The sequence below is a fragment of the Mangifera indica genome, chromosome 6 (genome assembly GCF_011075055.1).
Source record: "Mangifera indica cultivar Alphonso chromosome 6, CATAS_Mindica_2.1, whole genome shotgun sequence".
Classification (NCBI taxonomy): domain Eukaryota; kingdom Viridiplantae; phylum Streptophyta; class Magnoliopsida; order Sapindales; family Anacardiaceae; genus Mangifera; species Mangifera indica.
The window spans coordinates 4,950,202-4,971,617 of record NC_058142.1 but is presented as its reverse complement, the minus strand read 5'-3'; the positions used below and the strand labels follow the sequence as shown (position 1 = coordinate 4,971,617).

The 21,416-nt window shown below is 35.7% G+C and overlaps 3 protein-coding genes and 1 long non-coding RNA gene across 4 annotated transcripts; 2 read left to right on the top strand and 2 right to left on the bottom strand.

The window, feature by feature from the left end:
• Window positions 1–756: 756 nt before the first annotated feature.
• On the bottom strand, window positions 757–1,625 carry LOC123218118. Its single transcript, XM_044639347.1, has 2 exons — window positions 1,304–1,625; window positions 757–1,214 (listed from the first exon to the last, which is right to left on the bottom strand). The coding sequence occupies exons 1-2, from the start codon at window positions 1,440–1,442 to the stop codon at window positions 946–948; spliced, it is 408 nt and encodes a 135-aa protein (XP_044495282.1). The 5' UTR covers window positions 1,443–1,625; the 3' UTR covers window positions 757–945.
• A 126-nt stretch (window positions 1,626–1,751) lies between these two features.
• On the top strand, window positions 1,752–3,884 carry LOC123218119. Its single transcript, XR_006502626.1, has 2 exons — window positions 1,752–3,027; window positions 3,139–3,884. It is a non-coding gene; the product is annotated as an uncharacterized LOC123218119 (long non-coding RNA).
• A 2,722-nt stretch (window positions 3,885–6,606) lies between these two features.
• Window positions 6,607–9,019, top strand: LOC123218116 (heat shock 70 kDa protein-like). The gene has a single exon (XM_044639345.1). It carries the CDS (start codon window positions 6,869–6,871, stop codon window positions 8,831–8,833), a length of 1,965 nt encoding a protein of 654 aa, XP_044495280.1. The 5' UTR covers window positions 6,607–6,868; the 3' UTR covers window positions 8,834–9,019.
• Window positions 9,020–15,319: 6,300 nt separating this feature from the next.
• LOC123218929 (putative leucine-rich repeat receptor-like serine/threonine-protein kinase At2g24130) lies at window positions 15,320–18,421 on the bottom strand. The gene is made up of 2 exons (XM_044640581.1): window positions 15,943–18,421; window positions 15,320–15,618 (listed from the first exon to the last, which is right to left on the bottom strand). The coding sequence occupies exons 1-2, from the start codon at window positions 18,419–18,421 to the stop codon at window positions 15,320–15,322; spliced, it is 2,778 nt and encodes a 925-aa protein (XP_044496516.1).
• Window positions 18,422–21,416: the final 2,995 nt, after the last annotated feature.

Below are 21,416 nucleotides of genomic sequence, written 5' to 3'. Positions count from 1 at the left end.
TTTCTGATGGATGAGTTGCCAACTTACCAGTGGACCTAATTGTTAAGGGCACCATGTTTACTCAATTATCTTTATTTTTGCTAGGGTGGCTCTGAGCTTTAGCCGGTAGGGAATTTGTCAATTTTGTATCAGATGGAGAGGGGGATAAAGGAAGCTATCATATTTCTTCTTATTATGAACCCTCTTAAATGAGACTTGAAAATCTTATAGACTTTTGCACTGAATTATGAATGGCTCAAGTAACTGCTAGGAGATGCATAATGTTCTGTAGTTTCGTTGGTTGTTGGTAGTGTCACTGGTTCTACTTAAACAGGCCTTTAGCTGCATAAAGCTATTATTGCTAGTAGGTACCTGGCGGCTGGCTGAAGCAAAGTCTACCCCACAATCTTCTCCACCAACTCTCCAATTAGATCAACCATCCAAATCCAAAAATTTCACTGGATGGTTGTCCGTACATCAGTTGTATCGTAAACTCCATACTGTCAATTGCATAGTTGGACTTCAACCTAGGTAAGTGAGAGGGATACGAAGTTTTAAGTATTTGGTATAATCGGTTTACTTTGAAAGAATAATTTAACTAGGTAAGATTTTTTCGTTATAAAAGAAAAAAACTATGTTTGTTTTTGACAGAGTCAAGCACTTCCATTAATAAAAGGGTGGCTAAGGTCGTCTTATAAATAAAGCTGAAAGAGACGAGTGTGTCTCATCACATAATATACTTGAATGTGAGCTTGAAAACCAAAGACAAACAGAGAGTCAGTAACACTTTTTAATAAAACAATCATAGTTAACAAGTCACACAAGTAATTGCAGAAACCTGGCATACATTATTAACCACATTGGCTTTCCATGAATTGAAAGAAACTGTTCATGAAACAAAGTCCCAGAAATTATTAAAAGCCTGACATGAAACAAATACTTGATGATAGAGTCGCTTATTGAAAGTTAAAACGCCCCAAGCAGCAACACTACCATGAAAGCTGCCAAGCTTATGTATCTCATAACAGTAGACACGAAACAAATACTTGATGATGGTGAAGCTGGAGCATTACTGTTATGTTGACGATGAGTCGGATTTCCACTACCATACGTTCCCTTTCCTTTCTGTCCGGACGCTCCCTTTCTGTCAAAAATAAGTTCATGCTTTCCCTCTAATCCTCTTCTTTCAATTTCTGCATATAATCCAATTGAGATGTTTGCATCTGTGTGTCTCACTGTCAAAAGATTGATCAAACATTAACCACTCTGCAGAGAAAAAATTGAGCTGTCTCTATGTATAAACTATCTGATAAAGATTGCATACCATGAAGCTCTCCTCCAAATTTTGGTTCAGTGAGGTTGAAATCTTCAACTTTTGTTGTGGGAAAGCCTTCAAACCCCAAACATGTTAAACTTTGAGTACACAATATGAATAGGAACCATGTTAAAAACCTTACCTCCATTTACAGTCTTCTGATCTGTTTATTTGTTTATCTAGTTTTCTTTGGTTATGGAAACTTTTATGGGGTGATTAGAGGGATTTTAGGGAAGGTTTATGCTGCGCCAAAAAGCCTGTTAGATGTTATATTATATGGGGTTGGTTTTTCCTGTGGAGAGTGAATGGAAATGGATGAAATATGCTGCTTTTTTCACAGAGAATCAAAATCAACTGTTCATACAGGAGACCAAGTTGGTCTAGTAAACGTGTTTGGCAACAGACGTAGCTTGAATGACAAGCTACGTCTTTATATTCCTGCCTGATCCTTTTCATAGTCTTCATACTTTGTGTTATATTTTTTTGTTAGCTCTGATATGATCAAAATCATGGTGTTTATTTAATTTGTGACTGTTTGATAGAAAGTTGTTTGTTCTTGTCTCTTCAATGGATGGAAAGTATAAGTTGGCTTACAGCTTTTAATTGCTTAAAGTAGCAGCACCGATTAGATCCTTCTAGTGGGTAGAAGAATAAAGGATAAAGCTCTATTTTATTTTTTCTAAATCAAGCCATTTGATTTATCAACTTTCCGGCCAGCTAAATAAAGTTGCTGGTGAATTGGATGCTCACTTTTTTCTCTTTTGCCATAGAAAACTTTTGTTATTTTTCTACAAGGTTCCTGCCACCTAATTATCTTTTCTGAGAACAAGATCGACCATCTTAATCTCATTTAAAACCCATTGTCTCTTATTGCCTTTAGCATCTTATGATGTAAGCAAGATTCTAAATGTCAGCAAGAGTTCGGCTGGAGTCTAACGCATTGCTGACAAGATCTTAGGTGACCATAAGTTATCCAGAGTCAGGCTTCAATGTCTATGGGAAGGAGAATCCCATCAATGGATGATGAGGCAGATAGTTACAGAAGATTATTCTTCCGGGATCGTGGAAACTGGACAGTTGATAAAGTTGATGATGTTGAATGGTGAAAAATGAAACTGATGTTAAAGAAAGATGAGTGCATATGAGCCTAGCTATTGAATCTGCAACCAAGATGAACGTTCAAATGCAAGTTTGTTATTTGAAAGGAAATGAGGTAAATGTATTAAAACAAATATTACAATTGTAAAGAAATCACAACTCCCATCAAATGCCACTCAAGCTGCCCTTGGGGGCTAATAAATGCTTTTGATTATAGCAATCTTCATACTTCAATTCTGGCAACACATGGTTTTTATCATAGCAGCAGGTAAAATATGCACCAGTCTTTGCTTAGTGACAAGGCGGCTCTTGTGTTGTTCAAAAGCACTATAAAATTTGATCCAAATGGGGCGATGACACTGAGAAGAGGATGTTGATGTCTGCAACACAAACTAATTGGATCCCTCTTGCCCTTTGGTTCCAATCTTACTGCCCTTGTCCTAGAGCTCTTCCACAATCACTTGCAAGGAGTCATTCCACCTGAATTTTCCCACCTCCCGCTAGATGAACAAAAATTTCTAATTTTTGAGAGCCGTCTAACTCATTTTCTGTTTGTTGAACAGAAGTTTTTGGTTGAGAAAAAGCTTGAGCGAGCAGATTTTCTGTAAACTTGTGCGATTGCCGTTAAATTTCTGGTTTGCACCAGTTCACCCATGAATTGAAAAGGGTTTTACCATATAATTTTTGTTATTATTATTGTTAATTTCGTGGTTACTGCTCTAATAAGTTGTTTCTCTGTTATTCAGCGCCTGGAAATTGCTCAGGATATGAAGTGATTGCCGCAAGACTGATATCAACAGCTTCTTCGCCACCCTCGAAAATTGCACTGGTTTGTTTTTTGGCTGCATTTGGTTGGCATAGACCTCGGAGGAACAATGCCTGATTTCCATCGGCTGACTTAAATTAATACATCAATCCTGAGGTTTACAGGATCCTGAGGAACATTTGGACTGGCTTTACTTGTCACAGCTAAGATTTATCCTGTTTTTCATGCGTCTCAATTAAAAATACAGATCAGCATTCCATAATCAACCAGCCGCAATCGGATTGTTTAACAGAGGATACAAAGCTCCACGTTCATCCCAATTCAAGTTACAACTTTGGTAAATGGCAACACCTACCAGCTAGTGAGAACAAGGTGTCATTGGATGGGCGGAATAATATTAAAACTAAGGTTTATGCTTCCCACAAGAAAAGGAGAGTGAGAGGACAAAAGACACATGATAGACATGGACCAAAAATTATGGGAGAAAGGTGAATAGTTGTGGTTATAGCTATTTTAAGGAAGTGGGCAGCAATTATGATGAGAAAATGTGCAGCTGTTATGTAGATAGAGTGGACAAGAAAAGAACGGATGGGAGATCATAGAGAACAGGCGAGGGTTGTGAGATGGGATTAATAAAAGTGGTAGAGCTGGAAGATTTTTTATAGGAGTGTCTGGTTCGAATTACATTGAGATTATGATTAGTGAAATCCTGAATTACTTGGTGAAGTTTCTCTATTTTTAATTACTAATAATATTTTAATTGAAAATTTTGATAATTATCAATTTAGCCCTATAAGATAAAATATCAACATACCCTTTATATGGTTAAATATCAAATTAAATAATATAATAAAATATCTATATACCCCTTACATTATCGAATATCAAATAACATCATTTTACAAAATATCACTATTAAGATTAGATTCGAACCAAATTTATTTAAAGGCCAAACACTATTTCCCACCCAAGGTTTGATGATTTCTCAAAAGTCTCCCCTTTAACTATGGAAACACAAACACCCACCCATGATCGGTTAGATTTAACCAAACCCTAACGGTGGTAGGGGTAAAATCATCATTTTTGCTATAATATTAAAAATAAATTTAAATAGAATCTATTTTGCCCCCTTAAACTTTAAAAACTAAAACTTTGCCCCAGCCTAAGTTTTAAAAAATCACAGTTTCACCCTAGGGTTTCTTTTTGAAATCTCCGGCGACATTTTTGGCTCCATTGCCGACGGTCTCTCCCTCCCGAAGCATCCTCTCCTTCCGGCGATCTCTTTCCTTCCATTTGGACCCCCCATCGGAGTCGGAGAAGTCGTGGAAGACGAAAAACACTTCGTCTTCCCAGTCGTCGTCGTCGTCGTCTTCATCTTCCAACTGCGATCGGGCTTAATCTTCGTCTTCATCTTCTAACTGCGATCGTCGTCGTCAGATAAGTCGTCTGGGAAGGCGATCGTCTTCCCAGACGACTTATCTCGGCGTCGGATGAGTAGTGCAAGAGTTTAGGGAGGTCGTCGGTGGAAGAGAAACCATCGGGAGGGGAAGACGACCGGTGATGGCGTCGGAGAGATAAACCCTAGGGGGGAAATACGATATTTTCAAACCCTAGGGGGGGGGGAATGAGATATTTTCAAACTTAGCTTAGGGAAAAAAATTAGTTTTTAAACTTTTAGGGGGGAAAATGAGATTAAATTTACCACCGTTAGAGTTTGGTTAAATCTAACCGACCATGAGTGGGTATTTGGTGTTTCCATAATTAAAGGGGAGACTTTTGAGAAATCATCAAACCTTGGGTGGGAAATAGTCGTTTGGCCTTATTTAAACTTAAACTCAAATAAGCCTGAAACGAGTTAGCTTTAAACAAGTTTTAGCTCGAGCCAACATTTTTTAGCTCAAGCTTGCTTGTTAAATTTGCGAGTTAAAAATTTTAATATAAAACTATGTTATGTTGACTAATATGTATTAAAACGACGTCATTTTAATAATAAGTTAGTTAAAAACTCGAACTCAAAATGAGTCTAATTGAATTCAAATTGAGTTTGAACTTAATTACAATGAACTTGACAAATCCAAATTCTATTATATATAAATCAAACTGAGTTTGAACTCACAATTTGAATCTAACCTTGATCACTACACCCTATGAATGAACAAATATCTTGTAACACCTCACATGATAAAACGCCGATTGACCTCATTGGTTATAATAACAAAATTTCTATCATCCTTAACACATCTATAAACTAATGTCTAACATACCATAGATTAAATAATAATCAACAAATAAATCAACAAAAAATATTCACATGATTACAATTTCACTTAGTAATCTAGCACCGTGGTTTAGAAGAGGTGAAAAGCATATTTGGTATTAAATTAGTAATTTTGATTATACTTGTTTAACACAAAAAAATATGATTAATTTTATTTTAGAACATGGTTAATTGAATTAATTTCCCTAATATTAATATTTAAATTTTCAAAATAAATTAATAAAGTATTTTTTGAAGTTATTGGTTGTTAACTTTTGTCATCCAAACTAAAACTAGTGTTATGAAATAACTCTTTGCAGGGGTGGATTGGGGCCGAGCTAAGCCCTAACTTTCCTCGACTCTAGTTCGGCTTATATTAAAAAATGAGCTAAATCTTTTGATTTGAATTTAATTCAAATTTTAATCAAATAAATTTGAGCTGAGCTAAATCGAACTAAATCAACTTTTAAGATCGAACCGATTCGAATTATATCTAGACCGTATTAAAAATTGAAGATCGTCTCATTTTTATGTCCAGTTGGAACATTCCAAAAATGATCGCCTCATTTAGAGGATGATAAGACATAAATGAAATTTAGAGAATATGAAAATGTGAAAAGCATGTTTGAAGATAATTTGGTGAAGTTCTTACTGTGGTGACAATTAAGTCCTTAGAGCAAGAGTATCTGCACAAGAAACTACACTAGGACATTCTTCAATCGATTTAAATCGAGTCGAATATCCTTTGGCTCAAATTTGGTTTTAATTAAAAACGAGTCAAATCTTTTGGCTAAGTTTAGTTCGAATTTTAATCAAACAAATTTGAGCAAAGTTAAATCGAATCGAATCAATTTTCAGGACCAAACCAGCTCAGATCATATCCAGGCCTAGCTCCTTGAACAACAAAATTATATGAATCTATTTTAAATATATAAATAAATACATATTTTATTTGTGTTATCATGTAATTGAGTGATTTTGAATTAATAATAAAATAAAATCTAATCATATAAAATATATATAAATATATATTTATTTATATATTCAAAATAGATATTCGCAATATTGCTCACCCTCAACATGGACAAAAAAATCGAAATAATTGTCCTTAAAAAGGAAATCTAAAACTACTGGGATGAAAAAAATTATTTCGTTATATTGCAACTTTCCGGACGGAAGAAAAATCTAACCGCTTCTCCAGAATTCTCTTCTTTTTTCCAGACACCTCCAATCAACTTCTTCTTCTACACTTCTCCCGAATTATCTCCCCTTTCGTCAAACTTTCTCCTTTCCTTATAAATATTCACAACCCATCACTTCTGTACCCAATAGCATCGAACAAAACAATTCTTACGCAGTCAATCAAATTCTATAGCTCTCTTTCTAACTTCTCTTCCAACAACTCATAATACTTTTCTTTCTGTTTCTGATAGACTGATACTTACTTTGTTTGATGGCACCAAAGACTGGAGGCAAAGCCATTGGCATTGATCTTGGCACCACTTACAGCTGCGTTGGAGTATGGCAAAATGACCGAGTGGAGATCATTGCGAATGACCAAGGCAACAGGACTACTCCTTCTTATGTTGCTTTCACTGATACTGAACGTTTGATCGGAGATGCGGCGAAAAACCAGGTTGCGATGAACCCTCAGAACACTGTCTTTGACGCTAAACGTCTCATCGGCAGACGGTTCTCTGACCCTGCTGTTCAGAGTGACATGAAGCTCTGGCCTTTTAAGGTCGTGGCAGGTCCTGGAGATAAGCCTATGATTGTAGTTACGTATAAAGGGGAGGAGAAACGGTTCGCTGCTGAAGAGATTTCTTCAATGGTGCTGACGAAGATGAGGGAGATTGCTGAGGCTTATCTGGGTCAGAATGTGAAGAACGCTGTGATTACTGTTCCTGCTTATTTTAATGACTCGCAGAGACAAGCTACAAAGGATGCTGGAGCTATAGCCGGGCTGAATGTTATGAGAATTATTAATGAGCCGACTGCTGCTGCTATTGCTTATGGTTTGGACAAGAAGGCGTCGAGATCTGGTGAGAAGAATGTGCTTATTTTTGATCTTGGTGGTGGGACTTTTGATGTTTCATTGTTGACAATTGAAGAGGGGATCTTTGAAGTGAAGGCGACTGCTGGAGATACCCATCTCGGAGGTGAAGATTTTGATAATAGGCTTGTCAATCATTTTGTTGCGGAGTTTAAGAGGAAGCATAAGAAAGATATCAGTGGCAATGCGAGAGCTTTGAGGCGGTTGAGGACGGCGTGTGAGAGGGCGAAGAGGACTTTGTCTTCCACCACGCAGACGACGATTGAGATTGATTCGCTCTATGAAGGTATTGATTTTTACTCAACTATTACTAGAGCAAGATTTGAAGAATTGAACATGGATTTGTTCAGAAAGTGTATGGAGCCTGTGGAGAAATGTCTTCGGGACTCCAAAATTGACAAGAGTCAGGTTCATGATATTGTTCTTGTTGGTGGGTCAACAAGAATTCCCAAAGTTCAGCAACTATTGCAAGATTTCTTCAATGGCAAGGAACTCTGCAAAAGCATAAACCCAGATGAGGCGGTCGCTTATGGAGCTGCTGTTCAGGCTGCAATTTTGAGCGGTGAAGGGAATGAGAAGGTTCAAGATTTGCTACTTCTTGATGTCACTCCTCTTAGCCTTGGAATTGAAACTGCTGGTGGTGTGATGACAGTTTTGATACCCAGAAACACGACGATTCCTACCAAGAAAGAGCAAATCTTTTCGACTTATTCTGATAATCAGCCTGGAGTTTTGATTCAAGTTTATGAAGGTGAAAGGGCTAAAACAAAAGACAACAATCTGCTTGGAAAATTCGAGCTTACAGGGATTCCACCAGCTCCCAGAGGCGTTCCACAGATCAATGTGTGCTTTGACATTGACGCAAATGGGATATTGAATGTGTCAGCTGAAGATAAAACTGCGGGAGTGAAGAACAAGATTACAATTACGAATGATAAGGGAAGGTTGAGCAAGGAGGAGATTGAGAGATTGGTTCAAGAAGCGGAGAAGTACAAGGCAGAGGATGAAGAAGTCAGGAAGAAAGTAGATGCTAGGAACGCTCTGGAGAATTATGCCTACAACATGAGGAACACTGTGAAAGATGAGAAGGTTGCTGGAAAACTTGATCCTGCTGATAAGAAGAAGATCGAGAAGGCGATTGATGGGGCCATTGAGTGGCTTGACAGGAACCAGTTGGCTGAAGTTGAAGAATTTGAGGACAAGTTGAAAGAACTGGAGGGCTTGTGCAACCCAATAATTGCCAAAATGTATCAAGGAAGTGGTGGAGATGTTCCAATGGGAGGTGGTGCAGAGATGCCGAAGGGCTATGGCAATGCTGGTTCTGGTGGCAGTGGCGCTGGGCCTGAGATTGAGGAAGTTGATTGAAGGATGAAAGGGATGCCGTATAGAGATGTTCTGTTTTTATTACTCTGTTTTTGGTTCTGCTTTAGTGGTATAGCTTTGAAGTGTATTGTAATAGGGAGAGATTTAAGAATGAGATAGAACTTTATAAAATGTAAGTAATAGTTGGTTCAAAATTACAATAGAATAAAATTTTACTTGTTCGCCCCAGTTTGTGAATCTTACTGTGCATTTTGTTGTCTTTTGTTCCCCTGATACCAAAGTTAGGAGACGAACAACATTACCCCTATTTGAAATAACCGTACTGCAGGCACTTAAATGACTCATAACAGTACTGTAATATGCTGGTTTAATATTGTCTCATTATTAAAGTATGACTCGTTTTAAATATAGTTTATCATAGTTTTTTTTTTAGATTTTATAATTTAAAATATATTTTAATTATTTAAAAAATTTATAGAATATTTAATGAGTTTTGTGTGATTTTTGGAGTAATATTAGAGCGAACCTAAATGAGAATGGTAAGTCCCATAGGCTTAATATGATATTTTTATATAAATTTTGTATTAATAAAACACATGAAAGATATTAAATTTGTCTATATCTCTTATACTAGTTAAAATTGAAAAGACTTAAGTAATTAAATACTTTATAAGTTTCTCAAATGGTTAAGAGGCTATGAAGACTATGATGGACTGTCCGGGCTGGATTACTGAACAGAGATGTTAGAATAACAACCATTTTGTCTAGCATTCTGATAATGAAAAGTTTTGAAATTTGACTGTAAAGTGATTTCAAGCTCTGTTGTAGCTTTGTTGCCTCCATCGCTACGGCCATTTATCTTTCCTGGAAGCCTGCGAGTTTCATTTCCTTCTGATCTGCTTATTACATGTAAAATAAATGACCCAAATAAAATTTGGGGGGATTAATGTTAGAGCAGCAATAAAGTTTTAAATTAAAATAAACATAAATATTTTTATTAAAAAACCTCTGTTAACAAATACATTTATAATTGTTAGCATTTCAACTTGCACAGATCTGTGCATCATCCTAAAGTTTGGGGTATTGATCCTGAGAGGAAATCGTTATTGAGAAACAGATAATTTAATTGAACCAAATTTTATGGACTGTCCCGAATTTGAAAGGTGAAATTACTGTATGATAGATCAAACAGATCCAGATAAGGGGGTTGCCCAGAATTTCCCCGGAGAACAGGTTGTGCGATAAGAAAAGCTGCTCCAATTTCGGCAACCGACTAATCTCTGCTAAAAATACTCCGGTCGGGAGATTAGTGTACAATTTTAATTAGTAACATTAAATTGGAAATATTCGCTATAAATGGAGTAATTGATCCAGTGATTTGGTTTTCTATCAGTGATAACTGGGTTAGATTATCTATTCGGCTGATGGAACCAGGCAATGTTCCACCAATGCCCATGCTAGCCAAATCAAGGTTTTCTTCCAGTGCTGTGAAATTTGGGTGAACATAGGTATTGTCATCATAATCACTCCCGATATTATTAAAAGATAATTGGAGATTTCTGAGTAAAGGCAGCTTCCGCAAAGTGTCCGAAGGCAACTCGGCAGAAAGATGATTAATCTCCATATCCAAATTATGCATTGAGGTATTAATTAAAGATCCTGGAAGCTATCCTGTTAGTTGGTTGTTGTTAAATTGAGGTTTCATATAGGTACAGACAATTTCCAACTTCTTCTGGAATTTTTCCTGTAAAAGTGTTGTAAAAGAAAGGTGGTGGAATTTTTCCTGTCAAAATTTACGGTCAAGTTTCATAAAACCGGGGCTAGAAAGAGGAGCAAAGGTCTCTAGAATTGGACCATGTAGATTGTTCTGATATAGCATTAAATGTTTGAGGTGCCTGAGTTGCAAAACTTCAGTTGGAATGATTCCAAACAAATGATTGGTCATTGAGAACTAAGACTCAAAAGTCAGTAAGGTTTGGAAGAGAGAGGGCCTACCAGTCCGCAGCCAGATAATGTAAGTCGAGAAACAGCCTGCTTCCAGTTAGCAAATGCAGCAATTGGATCAAATATGATGGCGCTTTTGAACGCCAGAAGAGCGACTATGTCTATAAGCAAAGAATGGTGAGCATGGCTATGTTGACCTCCTGAAGATGCACATGTCTATACTGAAGATCATCTTGGAAAAACTGTAAGACCCTTGTAAGAATTCTTGTATGAAAGCTTACTGCATTGTTTTTCTAATGTTGCTGATAGTAAATACATAGAAGTTAGACTATAGAAGAATGCAAAGAGGAGAATGAGCAATAAAATGTGGAAGATGTTGAGATATATAGGAGTAACGAAGTTATCAGAACTAAGGAATTCATCCCAACATGATCAACTTGACTAATGTAAACATTAGAATAAAACTTAAACAGTGGAAGAAAATGCTGACTGGTTGGCAGTTTTTGGTGACTTCGGGCACACCTTCTAAGCACAGTCGTTTTTCAAGGCTTTCTTTGGAAAAAAGAAGAAAATTTGTCAAACAAAGCAATCAAGCTTTTCCCTTTACGTCTATTACACGTTTACACCTTCTTTTTTACTCTCAAACACAAATAAATTTGAGTGGATGAAATAAAAAAGAACTGACTTGGAAGTTTTCACTTTCAGTGTCATCTCTTAGCTCGAGATGGAGTCATAGAGACTCAATATGAAGAGCTCTAAAATCAGGTTATTTTTTCTTTCCTTTTTATTTTCTTCATATTGAGATTTTGGATTGAATCTTTATCAAACAGTGTTAGTTTATTATATTTGTAAGGGATCTTTTCTTTTATAAATATATTTGTCTCACATCACTTGCCTAAAAGATTTGTAAGAGCATTACAAATTAGATTATTCCAAATATAGTGAGAGGCACGAGTATTGAAAATGGTATAATTGGGTTTTTTTTTTTTTTGCCTTTTTGTGATTTTTCTCATTCTTAAAGTCACCTAATAAAAAAAATTTATTAATTAGTTTAGTTATTTGGAGTAGGTGAATTTGGGTTGCGTCGAACCTAATACTTGTGTGTTTTTTGTTTTGTGTTTGCCTTTTTTTTTATGGGTGTGGGTGCTGCATGTGTTTTTATTCAACAGATTGTATTAGAGAAGGATTCGTGTCTTGGGAAGAGGCAAGTCTAATATAAAGAAAAACCTCTATTCATGAGAGGAGTTCAGTGGCTTAGTTTGTGTGAAACATATATCTCAAAATGTTAAGAGAAGTATCTAATATTTCCAAATTTAATACTCCTCTATTTGGTGGAAAAATCATTTTTGTTATAACAAGTACAATTTAAGATTCCTACATGCAAAAAGAGCTATATAAGAAAGATACATGTTCTTTAAAGAAAGAAAAAAATACAAGTCTTCATAATCACTTGAATAAGTTTAATAAACTAGTTTATTAATTGTTAGCTATTTTTGTTGATAAGTTAAAAGATGAAGAGAAAGTTTTATCATTGTTAGACCTATCATTTAATGTCATCAAATTGTATTTGTGTTGTGTTAGTTTAGTTTTAGGTTAAGGATTTTAAACTTTACTCCGATTTAAATTAGAATTATATCAAACTTCATTGTCTTAACCCATGTTTTGGTTAATCTGTAATATGTAACAAGTTATTTTATGTCAAAATATAATTCGTTTGACAATTATATTTTAAAATTGCTTAATCTTTTTTAACATTTAGTTTTATTCATTTAATTCTTGAGTTTTACTAGAAATGTAATTTTATTTGAATCATAAATGCAATTTGCCAATTAATCATATAAGTCAAAAGTGATATTACTGTAGTAAGAAATGACATATCCAAGCATCTTGCAAGCAATCAAGAGAGAATATTGTTGCTAAAAGAGGTAAATGATGATAAAAATGATGGTATAATTGTTACAGTTAGTGCTGACCCTTATTTGCGTAAATGAGTAAGTATGACAATTATATCTTAAAAAAAAAAACATATTAAATTAAATTATAAGACACGATAAAGACTAAAATAAGGAGGGAGATGACTATTTCCCCACAAGAAGTGAGGACAGGGACGGTTCCACCATTTAGGGATAGGGAAAGGGATATTTGACCTACTTCCTTATTGTTATATCCATAGATGAGACTCAAACTTTGAAATATGAAAAAGGTTTGTATTCTATTTTTGCCATTTTTGCAACAATTGCATGCTTTGTGGAGATGGAAGAGAGATGAGATTTTAGGGATGCTGTAGCTGACAACAATGAGAAGGTGCAAAGTAAAGGCATTGGGAGTGTTCCTTAAATTTCAAAATGATGTTATCAGGACTCTTCATCATGTGGGCTTTGTACCAAGTTTTAGCTATAATTATTTTTTTTTTTTATGAATTACTTTCTTATCGATGTACATATATTAGACGAAATTATTAGTATAAAGTATATAAGAATGATAGTGTGATCCTATAAGAAAAGAGGATTAATAACCACTTGCACATGCTTGATAGAGACTCAATTGCTAGAAAGATTAAAAATGGAGGCTTTCCAATTTTTACAAATTAAAGAAGATTGACAAACGAGTTAAGTTTACAAATATCATTAAACTAGTAGAAAATTCAAGTCAAGAGAGGAAAGTCAAAGGAGAATTTGTTGAGATTGTAACTTGAATCTTTGTCTCACATTATTTATTTATTAAATTTGGAAGGAATTTTTCCATTATAAATATATGTCTCACATCTCTTGTTTAAAAGTTTTATAAATGATTTTCTCTTATAAATAGGCTTCTTTGTCTCAGGTTAGGATATCCAAAAATAGTCAGAGACACCTATAGAATAGTTATTGAAATAATGTATTTGGATTTTTGGGATTTGAGCACAGTTGATGGGTTTGTTACTTTTCTCATTCTAAGAGTTACATGGCTGTAAAAATTTATTAACAAGTTTATTTCTTTAGAGTTGACTACTTTGGGTTTAGTCAAACCATATATATTTATGTTCTTTGTTTTAGGCTTTCTTTTGGGCTTGCTTCATTTTTGGTAGATTTGGGTGTTGCGTGGTGGTTTTTTTCTTAATCCCAATAACTTCTATCTTACACTTTGAATTGTGATAGTGTCATAAAAAATAAAAAAAGTTTTCCTTTCCTGTTATTTTGCTTATATACTGAGAATTTTTACCTCAATTGTGTCATCATCAGCTTTGAATTTTATATTTTATGCAACAACCCACTAGCAAATGATCTGCATATTTCCATCCAAAATTATCGTTCCTTTCGACAAAACATTTACAGAGTTGTATAATACTGTGCAGACTTGAGTTTGGGTGGACTGGTTAAGCCTGCAAATTGAAACTCTTGTAATTTAATCCTTTCTAGTTCACTTTAAAATTTTGGAATTATTTGTTGGTATAATTTTTACTTGTTTGTGTCAAACATAAAACCCATACACTGTCCTTGTTTGTGCAATTACTACAATATATGAACCATTTCATTCATATACTGATCTCCATTATGACATTGAAGCTTGTTCATACACCACCATTATTGTTGCCTACATTACTCTGGTTGTTTGTTTGCTCTTGCCTTGCCATTCTCATGACCCTTCTACTTATTACATTCATTAATTTATTACTGCCTGAAAGAAATGCCCTCAAAGAATACAGTACTCACTAAGTTGTGAATTTATGGGCTATAAAAGGTAGATGGCACAGAATGCTATGTGATATTTACTTTGACCAGAGCACTGTTTCCCTCATTTCCCTTTCTTTCCATGTTATCTATTTGATTGTTTGTGAAGAGGCATTAGCTGCTGCTCTGCATTTAATTACAAGTGAATAATGAATTTAAGCTTAATTTAAACCTAATTGTTGTCATCATGACCTCTCTTTATATATTTGTGGCCTACAAGATACATCATTAGAGCCCAAGTGGATGGTGCACTATGCCACTTCATCTATGAATATTTTATATTATCTATTTTTGGACAAAAGATGAATTATACCCTGAGAACAAAGAGAGGGTAGTCTGATCTTTCTCGTTACTTTGGAACTTTTCTAAGTCTTTTAGATTTGAAAGCAGATGTAGTTATACATAGAGTAGCATTATGTATACAGATAATAAATACAACTTTATATAAAAATAATAATACGTTATTATATAATTGAGTATTATTATATCTCTAATTCAGAATCACTCAATTATATAGTAATAAATCATTGTTTATATACAAAATTATACTTATTATTTATAAATATTGGTTTATTGAAATAACTTGTAGTTTGTCCTGTTTATCTGTCATCAAATGCTAAGTTCTGTACTGTAAGCTAGTTAGCAGTCACTATGATATATTATTGATATCGACTATAAATCTTGTGAAATTTAAATGTGATATTGTGATTGCACATAATATGACCAGAAAATCTACGTTGCTTTTTCTGATAGTCTAAAACAGCAACAACATACAATGTATCCATGGTGATTGCAACAGAGACTCTATGAGAGATCAATGCAAAAGTGATTTGGTTATTCTTTACAAGAAACATGGTGAGTTGTTAGTCATCTACTAGAGTGGAAGACTAAAATCAAGAGAAGAGGAAAATGTGTCACCACTTAGGTATCTCTTGAGGCGATCCAAATCTTCAGCTGCATCTAGCATCGTAGGCCTAGTAGAGGGTGATTCCTGTGTGCACAGAATACCTAATTCGATCAATTCTCCTACTGCAGCATACCACATTCTTCGTTCTTCAGGAGACTGGTCTCTTGAAGCTATCACCAATGAGGGATCGATAACTTTTTCCATTCTTCCATGGTAGTGCATCTTTATCCATTTCTGCAAGCTTAGTTCACCACCAAACATGTCATCTGTTGGTCTTTTTCTAGTCACCATCTCAAGGACTAGAATTCCAAAACTGTAAACATCTCCTTTCGTCGATGTGTTAGATCCAAATCCATATTCTGCACATATGAAAATATTGTTGTGTGAATTTGATGCCATGGTAATGTTGAACATTTTGTGAGTTCATATTGTGGGACCTATACATTCAGAAAATGAATCCAAAATGTGAAAAGTTACTGATGCTTGTAAGAGTTAAAAACTTATCAATTGACACAATAAATTTCAGTTCGAAGACATTGTTTTCCTTTTGTATGGTATTTTTTTATGCAGAAAGAAAGAGGCTTTTGTACCTGGTGCTATGTATCCAATAGATCCACGCAACATATTAGTAGTCGAGTTTCCCAGGTTCTCGATGTCCCCAGCATTTTCATCTCCAACCGGCGTAAACAACCTCGAAATCCCAAAATCAGAAACCAGAGCTGTCATTTCATCTGTGAGAAGAACATTGCTTGGCTTTAAATCACAATGTATGACTCCAACAGGAGAATGGTGATGAAGATAGGCCATCCCTTCGGCTATGTCACTGCAAATATTCACTCTCTCGATGAAAGACAAGTCTGAGTTCGAATCCACACTTGTCCCCGGATAAAGACGGCTATCCAAGCTCCTATTTTCCATATAAGGAAGAACGAGTGCCTTAAAATCAGGTAGACTACATGCAGTTATAATTCTTATAAGATTTCTGTGGCGGATCCTCTTTAAAACTTGACATTCTCGGTTAAAACTCTTTGTCGGATTCCCAGATTGTAAATCTAAAACCTTGACTGCTATCGCTCTTCCATCTGGAAGAATTCCTTTATAAACACGTCCATAGCTTCCTGTGCCAATTAGCGTCTTCTCATCAAACTCTCTAGTGGCCTTTGACAGCTCTCTATAAGTAATTCTTGGGAAATTTCGCCTCAACTCTGGTGTTTGTTGCCTTCTTAGCGTTTCAGATTTTGCTGAAATCAAATTTCTTATGAGGTCGAATTTAATCTTACAACAGATTGCTGTCAGGAGTGTTGATATACAGATGACTGAGATTAATATGATCAAATACATATGTGAATGAAACCAATGCCGCTTTTGAGAGCAAATGGGCCTCTCAGTAACTGCACCACAGAGACCCTTATTGCCTAAAAACGACATTTTTGTTACCGAGTTAAAGATGCCCCCTGAAGGAACCCTACCTTCAAACTGATTGAAAGAAAGATTGATGAAGGTTAGGGTATACATTTTGCTGAGGCTTGTAGGGATCACACCGGATAAGTAGTTTTTTGAAACATCGAGTGACACTAGGCTTTTGAGATCACCTAGAGAATCTGGAAGGTACCCTTCAATAGAATTGTGCGATAAATTTAACAACATCAATGCAATGCAACTTGATATCTGAGGGAATATATTCCCAGTGAATTTATTTGATGAAAGGTCTATCTCTTGAACATTTTCCAGTTTGCTAAACTCAATTGGCAATGGCCCCTCGAGACGATTATGCGACAGGTTTAGAAATATTCTGATTGCATGAATACCTGAAATTTCTGGGGGAACTCTGCCATTCAACCTGTTGTAGGATAAGTCTAGCTTGCACAGATCTATGCACTGTCCTAAGGTTCGGGGTATCGATCCTGAAAGAAAATTGTTGTTGAGAAACAAATAATTCAACCGAACTAAATTTCCAAGACTTTCCGGGATAGGACCACTGAAATTATTGTATGATAGATCAAGCAAACCCAGATGAGAGAGTTGACCTAATGTTGCTGGAATTTCACCTGAGAACAGGTTGTGTGATAAAAAAAGCTGCTCTAAATTCAACAACGTACTAATCTTTGACGATATCTTTCCATTCAGACGATTTGACGTCAAATTTAGTGTCATAAGGTAGGAAAGATTTGCTATACTCGGAGGAATTGATCCAGTGATCCGGTTTTCTTGCAGTAACATTTTGGTTATATTAAGTTGGCTAATTGAAGTCGGCAATCTTCCTCCGAGGCCCATGCTAACCAGCTGAAGCTCATCTAACATTGTGCAATTTTCCAGGGCAGTGAAAAAGGGGTCAAGATTGCTGTTGTTGTCATGACTTATCATATAGTTATATGATAATTGGAGATATGTAAGTGAAGGCACCTTCCCCAAGATATCCGAAGGCAACTCACCCGTAAGATTATTGGTTCCCACGTCCAAATTATACATTGAAGTATTTACCAAAGACGCTGGAAGCTGTCCTACAAACTGATTGTTGTATAAATTGAGGGACCATAGATGTGGACTATTTCCTATTTCTTGTGGAATTATTCCTGTGAAAAAGTTGTGGGACAGGTCTACATTTTTCAGTGAAGTGCAGTTGCAGAAGAAGGAAGGTGGAAGTGCTTCTGTTAAATTGTTTTCTGAAAGAGTCAATACAAGGAGATTAGAAAGAAGAGCAAAGGACTCTGGTATGGGACCCTGTAAATTGTTCTCATCCAACTGGAGAAAAATAAGGTGTCTGAGGTCGGAAAATTCAGCCGGAATGACTCCGGAAAAATGGTTGTTATAGAGCTGTAGGAATCGAAGAGCAGTGAGATTTGGAAGAAAGGGTGAGAGGGATCCAGTCAGCCCACAATCTGGTAGAGAAAGTTGAGTTACACGGTGATGGTTTTTGTCGCATGTGACACCTCCGAAGCTGCATACATCCACATCCTCCCCCCAGCTAGTTATCTCACAATTTGGATCAAATTTAATGGTGTTTTTGAACGCCAGAAGAGCAGCCTTGTCTGCAAGCAAAGAGTGGTGAGTATGGTTGTTATGACCCATCTTATTTGCTTGACTTGTACTTAGAATCAAACTAAGGAGCATGAAAAAAGCTTTAATGAAGACCATCTTGGACAAAATTTAAGGTACTGGTAATACCTTTATCAGATAGGTGTGTATAGGAGTATTATAGGCTATGATTTGTCTACTGGTGATTTCTTTTAGAGTGTGGTTTGATGAAGCTGGAAACCAATCTTTTGGGAAGAAAATTCAGTTGAGGCTACGATTTATGAAGACACTAAAATACTTTTTAAGGTTGATAATGGGTTCGCGGAAGTATGATGAGTAGAGTTTCAGGTCAACTTAAATTAATGCCATAAGATTACAAAAGAAACTTTGCAAAAGATTGTAGACGTGGGGAATTTAAAATATTAGCTGATAGAACATGCTATGCACAGTCATACCACCAGTAATTTCATCGAGTGCTTTGGTTATTGTTCAACTTGCGCCTTAAGCCATTTGTTTGGACGGTTTGTGTTTTTGTTTTTTAATGTTTTGTGGTTGTTGTGGGTGGGGGGGGGGGGGGGGGGGGGGGGGGGGGGGGGTGGTGTAGAATGCATCTAGGTCAAACTGTACACCGACATAAAAGTTTGATTGGAAAACAGTTAATGGTGTTTACAACAACATACAGCTTGAGGATATCTCCATGAATGGTTGGGACTTGGGAGGAGTTCAGAATCAAAGGGGGGTTAGCAACACGGCTGTATTCAATTCGGATGGATTCCAAAGAAGACCCAGTCAAGATCGACAGGCTCTAACTCCGTTTAAAACAACTTTTGTTTTGCATTCAATCTAGATCAATTCAAAGAATTTGAATATTTGGATCAGTTTATTCTAGACTTATTTTTTGAAAATAAGTTTAATTCTTGATTCAAATTTGATTTATTCGACTCAAACTCCAATTCTACACACTTTGCAGTGGAAATATATCTTGATAGGATATCTGTTTATCTTTTTATCTCAATCAACTTAATTTCTCACCCCAGTTCATGGTTAATATCTCATTTCTGCTGTTCACTGACATGCAGATTTGTACACTGTCCTAGCAATAAAGGTTTTGATCCTGAAATCATATTGTTGTTAAGAAAAGGTTAATTAACCTGAACCCAATTTCCTTGACTTTCCAGGATTCGATCAGAGAAATTATTGTAAGATAGATCAAGCAGTAACTTTGTGTATGTTGTTTTCTTCAGTAAAATTTGTTTCAAATTATGCCTGCCGACTCAAGCTCATCTAACTCATCACAGTTTTCCAGGGCCTTGAAAAATGGAACCAGAGTCATATTATCACGATAAATGGCGATATTGCACTCAAGGCAGTTTCACTAAAAGGTAATTAACTCATCAGAAAGAAGGCATTTGACAGCAGTGAATCGAAGACATCAACAGCCTCATGCCAAAAACTGAGGAGCTTTTGAATGCCAGAAAAGCCGCCTTCTCTGTGAGCAAAGCGCGATGAATATCGTTGCATGACATAGTTGCATGGCCTGCTCTTCAAATAAAATTTTGGTTCAGGGTAAATTATTTTTCACCCCCAGACATTTTAAAAGTGGTAAATCCCCCCTATTTAGTTCAATCACCATCGCCTATCACTCACAGCTTCATCAATGGTCATTGAACACATCATCGTTTATAATCAACAAGTCATTGTCAAATAAAGAAACTAGATAAGGCAACGAAATAAGTATAGAAAACTCTTACATAGTCAGCTATGCGGTTTGTGATTGGTCGAGGTCAGTCATGTTGCCGGTTCACCCCCACCACCATCTCCAACTCAAATTGACCATCATCACAAAGTTCAAAAAATTTATTTTAATTTAAGATATGATTTCGATTTGTCTTTAGATTTGTTCCTTTATGGGGTATTCAAAGGTTTTGGTGATGACAAAATTTTGATATAATATGTTAAAAAAATAATCAATTGTTGGCTTTCCGGGTAGTGATCAGCTTCTTTAAGAGGAGATAATAACAACTGGTATTTTTTTTCCACAGGTGACATCAGAAGTGGTGAAAAATTCAGTGCAAAGTATGATGGGGGTAGATTAATTTTCAAGCCAACTTAAATTAATTAATGAATTAATACCCTAATAAAAAAGAAAGTAATAACAAATCTTACCTCAGCTAGACATGTTTTACACGCACTTATTAATTTATTGACACCACCATTAGCATGTTCAAGTTAATTGTTGCTGTAATTCAACTTGTGCTACAGCCCATACACAAATATTTCTTCTGTTTCTACTATTATACATTTATTGTCAAATATTTCTTTTTCTTCTATTAATTATTATGTTTTTTATTGTCAGTGTTGCTTGTTTTATATATAAATACACACACACATAATTATTGTCAATGAACCTAGTCATCCCACTTCAAATCTGGTGTTATCCAAAGTCCAGAAATGATACCTCCAAAGTTTAAAATATATTGAACATGAGATTGGGTGGTGTTGTGTTGATTGATAATATATGATACGTTATGTTTTAATATGAACTAGGAAATCCACAGTCAATATTAATTAAATTAATTAAACATTCGAAAACCCAAGTGCATTATCCATATTACGACATTTCACATGTTTTAACTTAGATCTAACGCCTCTAGCATTTGACAGGAGTATTGATAAGTGACAACCTAATAATCTCTGCCAAATATTTCAATATCAGGTTGGACGTCAAATTCAGTGAGACAAGTTTGGAAAGATTCCCTATATATGATTTACTTGATCCAGTGATGCTGTTTTCTTGCATAGAATTGTTTTAAATCTGCCTGCCAACTCAAGCTCATCTTGCATAGAGAGTCGTATTACTATGATAAACGGAGATATTTCTGTGAAGGTGCAGCTTCACTGAAAGGAAACTCATCAGAAAGAAGGCATATCACAGCCATGAAGTCGCAGATATCAACGGACTCCCCCCAGTTACAGAGGTGCATCTGAATGCCATAAGAACTGCCTTGTCTGTGAGTAAAAGACAGCTGGGACTGCTGTATGACAAGTT

Bases quoted from the DNA above. Each gene is read 5' to 3' on its own strand.
- LOC123218929 (XM_044640581.1), bottom strand. From the start codon at position 18,421: ATGGGTCATAACAACCATACTCACCACTCTTTGCTTGCAGACAAGGCT. The intron at 15,619-15,942 runs GTACAAAAGCCT...AAAGACCAACAG, and splicing joins TATTGGATACATAGCACCAG to ATGACATGTTTGGTGGTGAA.
- LOC123218116 (XM_044639345.1), top strand. From the start codon at position 6,869: ATGGCACCAAAGACTGGAGGCAAAGCCATTGGCATTGATCTTGGCACC.
- LOC123218118 (XM_044639347.1), bottom strand. From the start codon at position 1,442: ATGGAGGTAAGGTTTTTAACATGGTTCCTATTCATATTGTGTACTCAA. The intron at 1,215-1,303 runs GTATGCAATCTT...ATCTTTTGACAG, and splicing joins ATTTGGAGGAGAGCTTCATG to TGAGACACACAGATGCAAAC.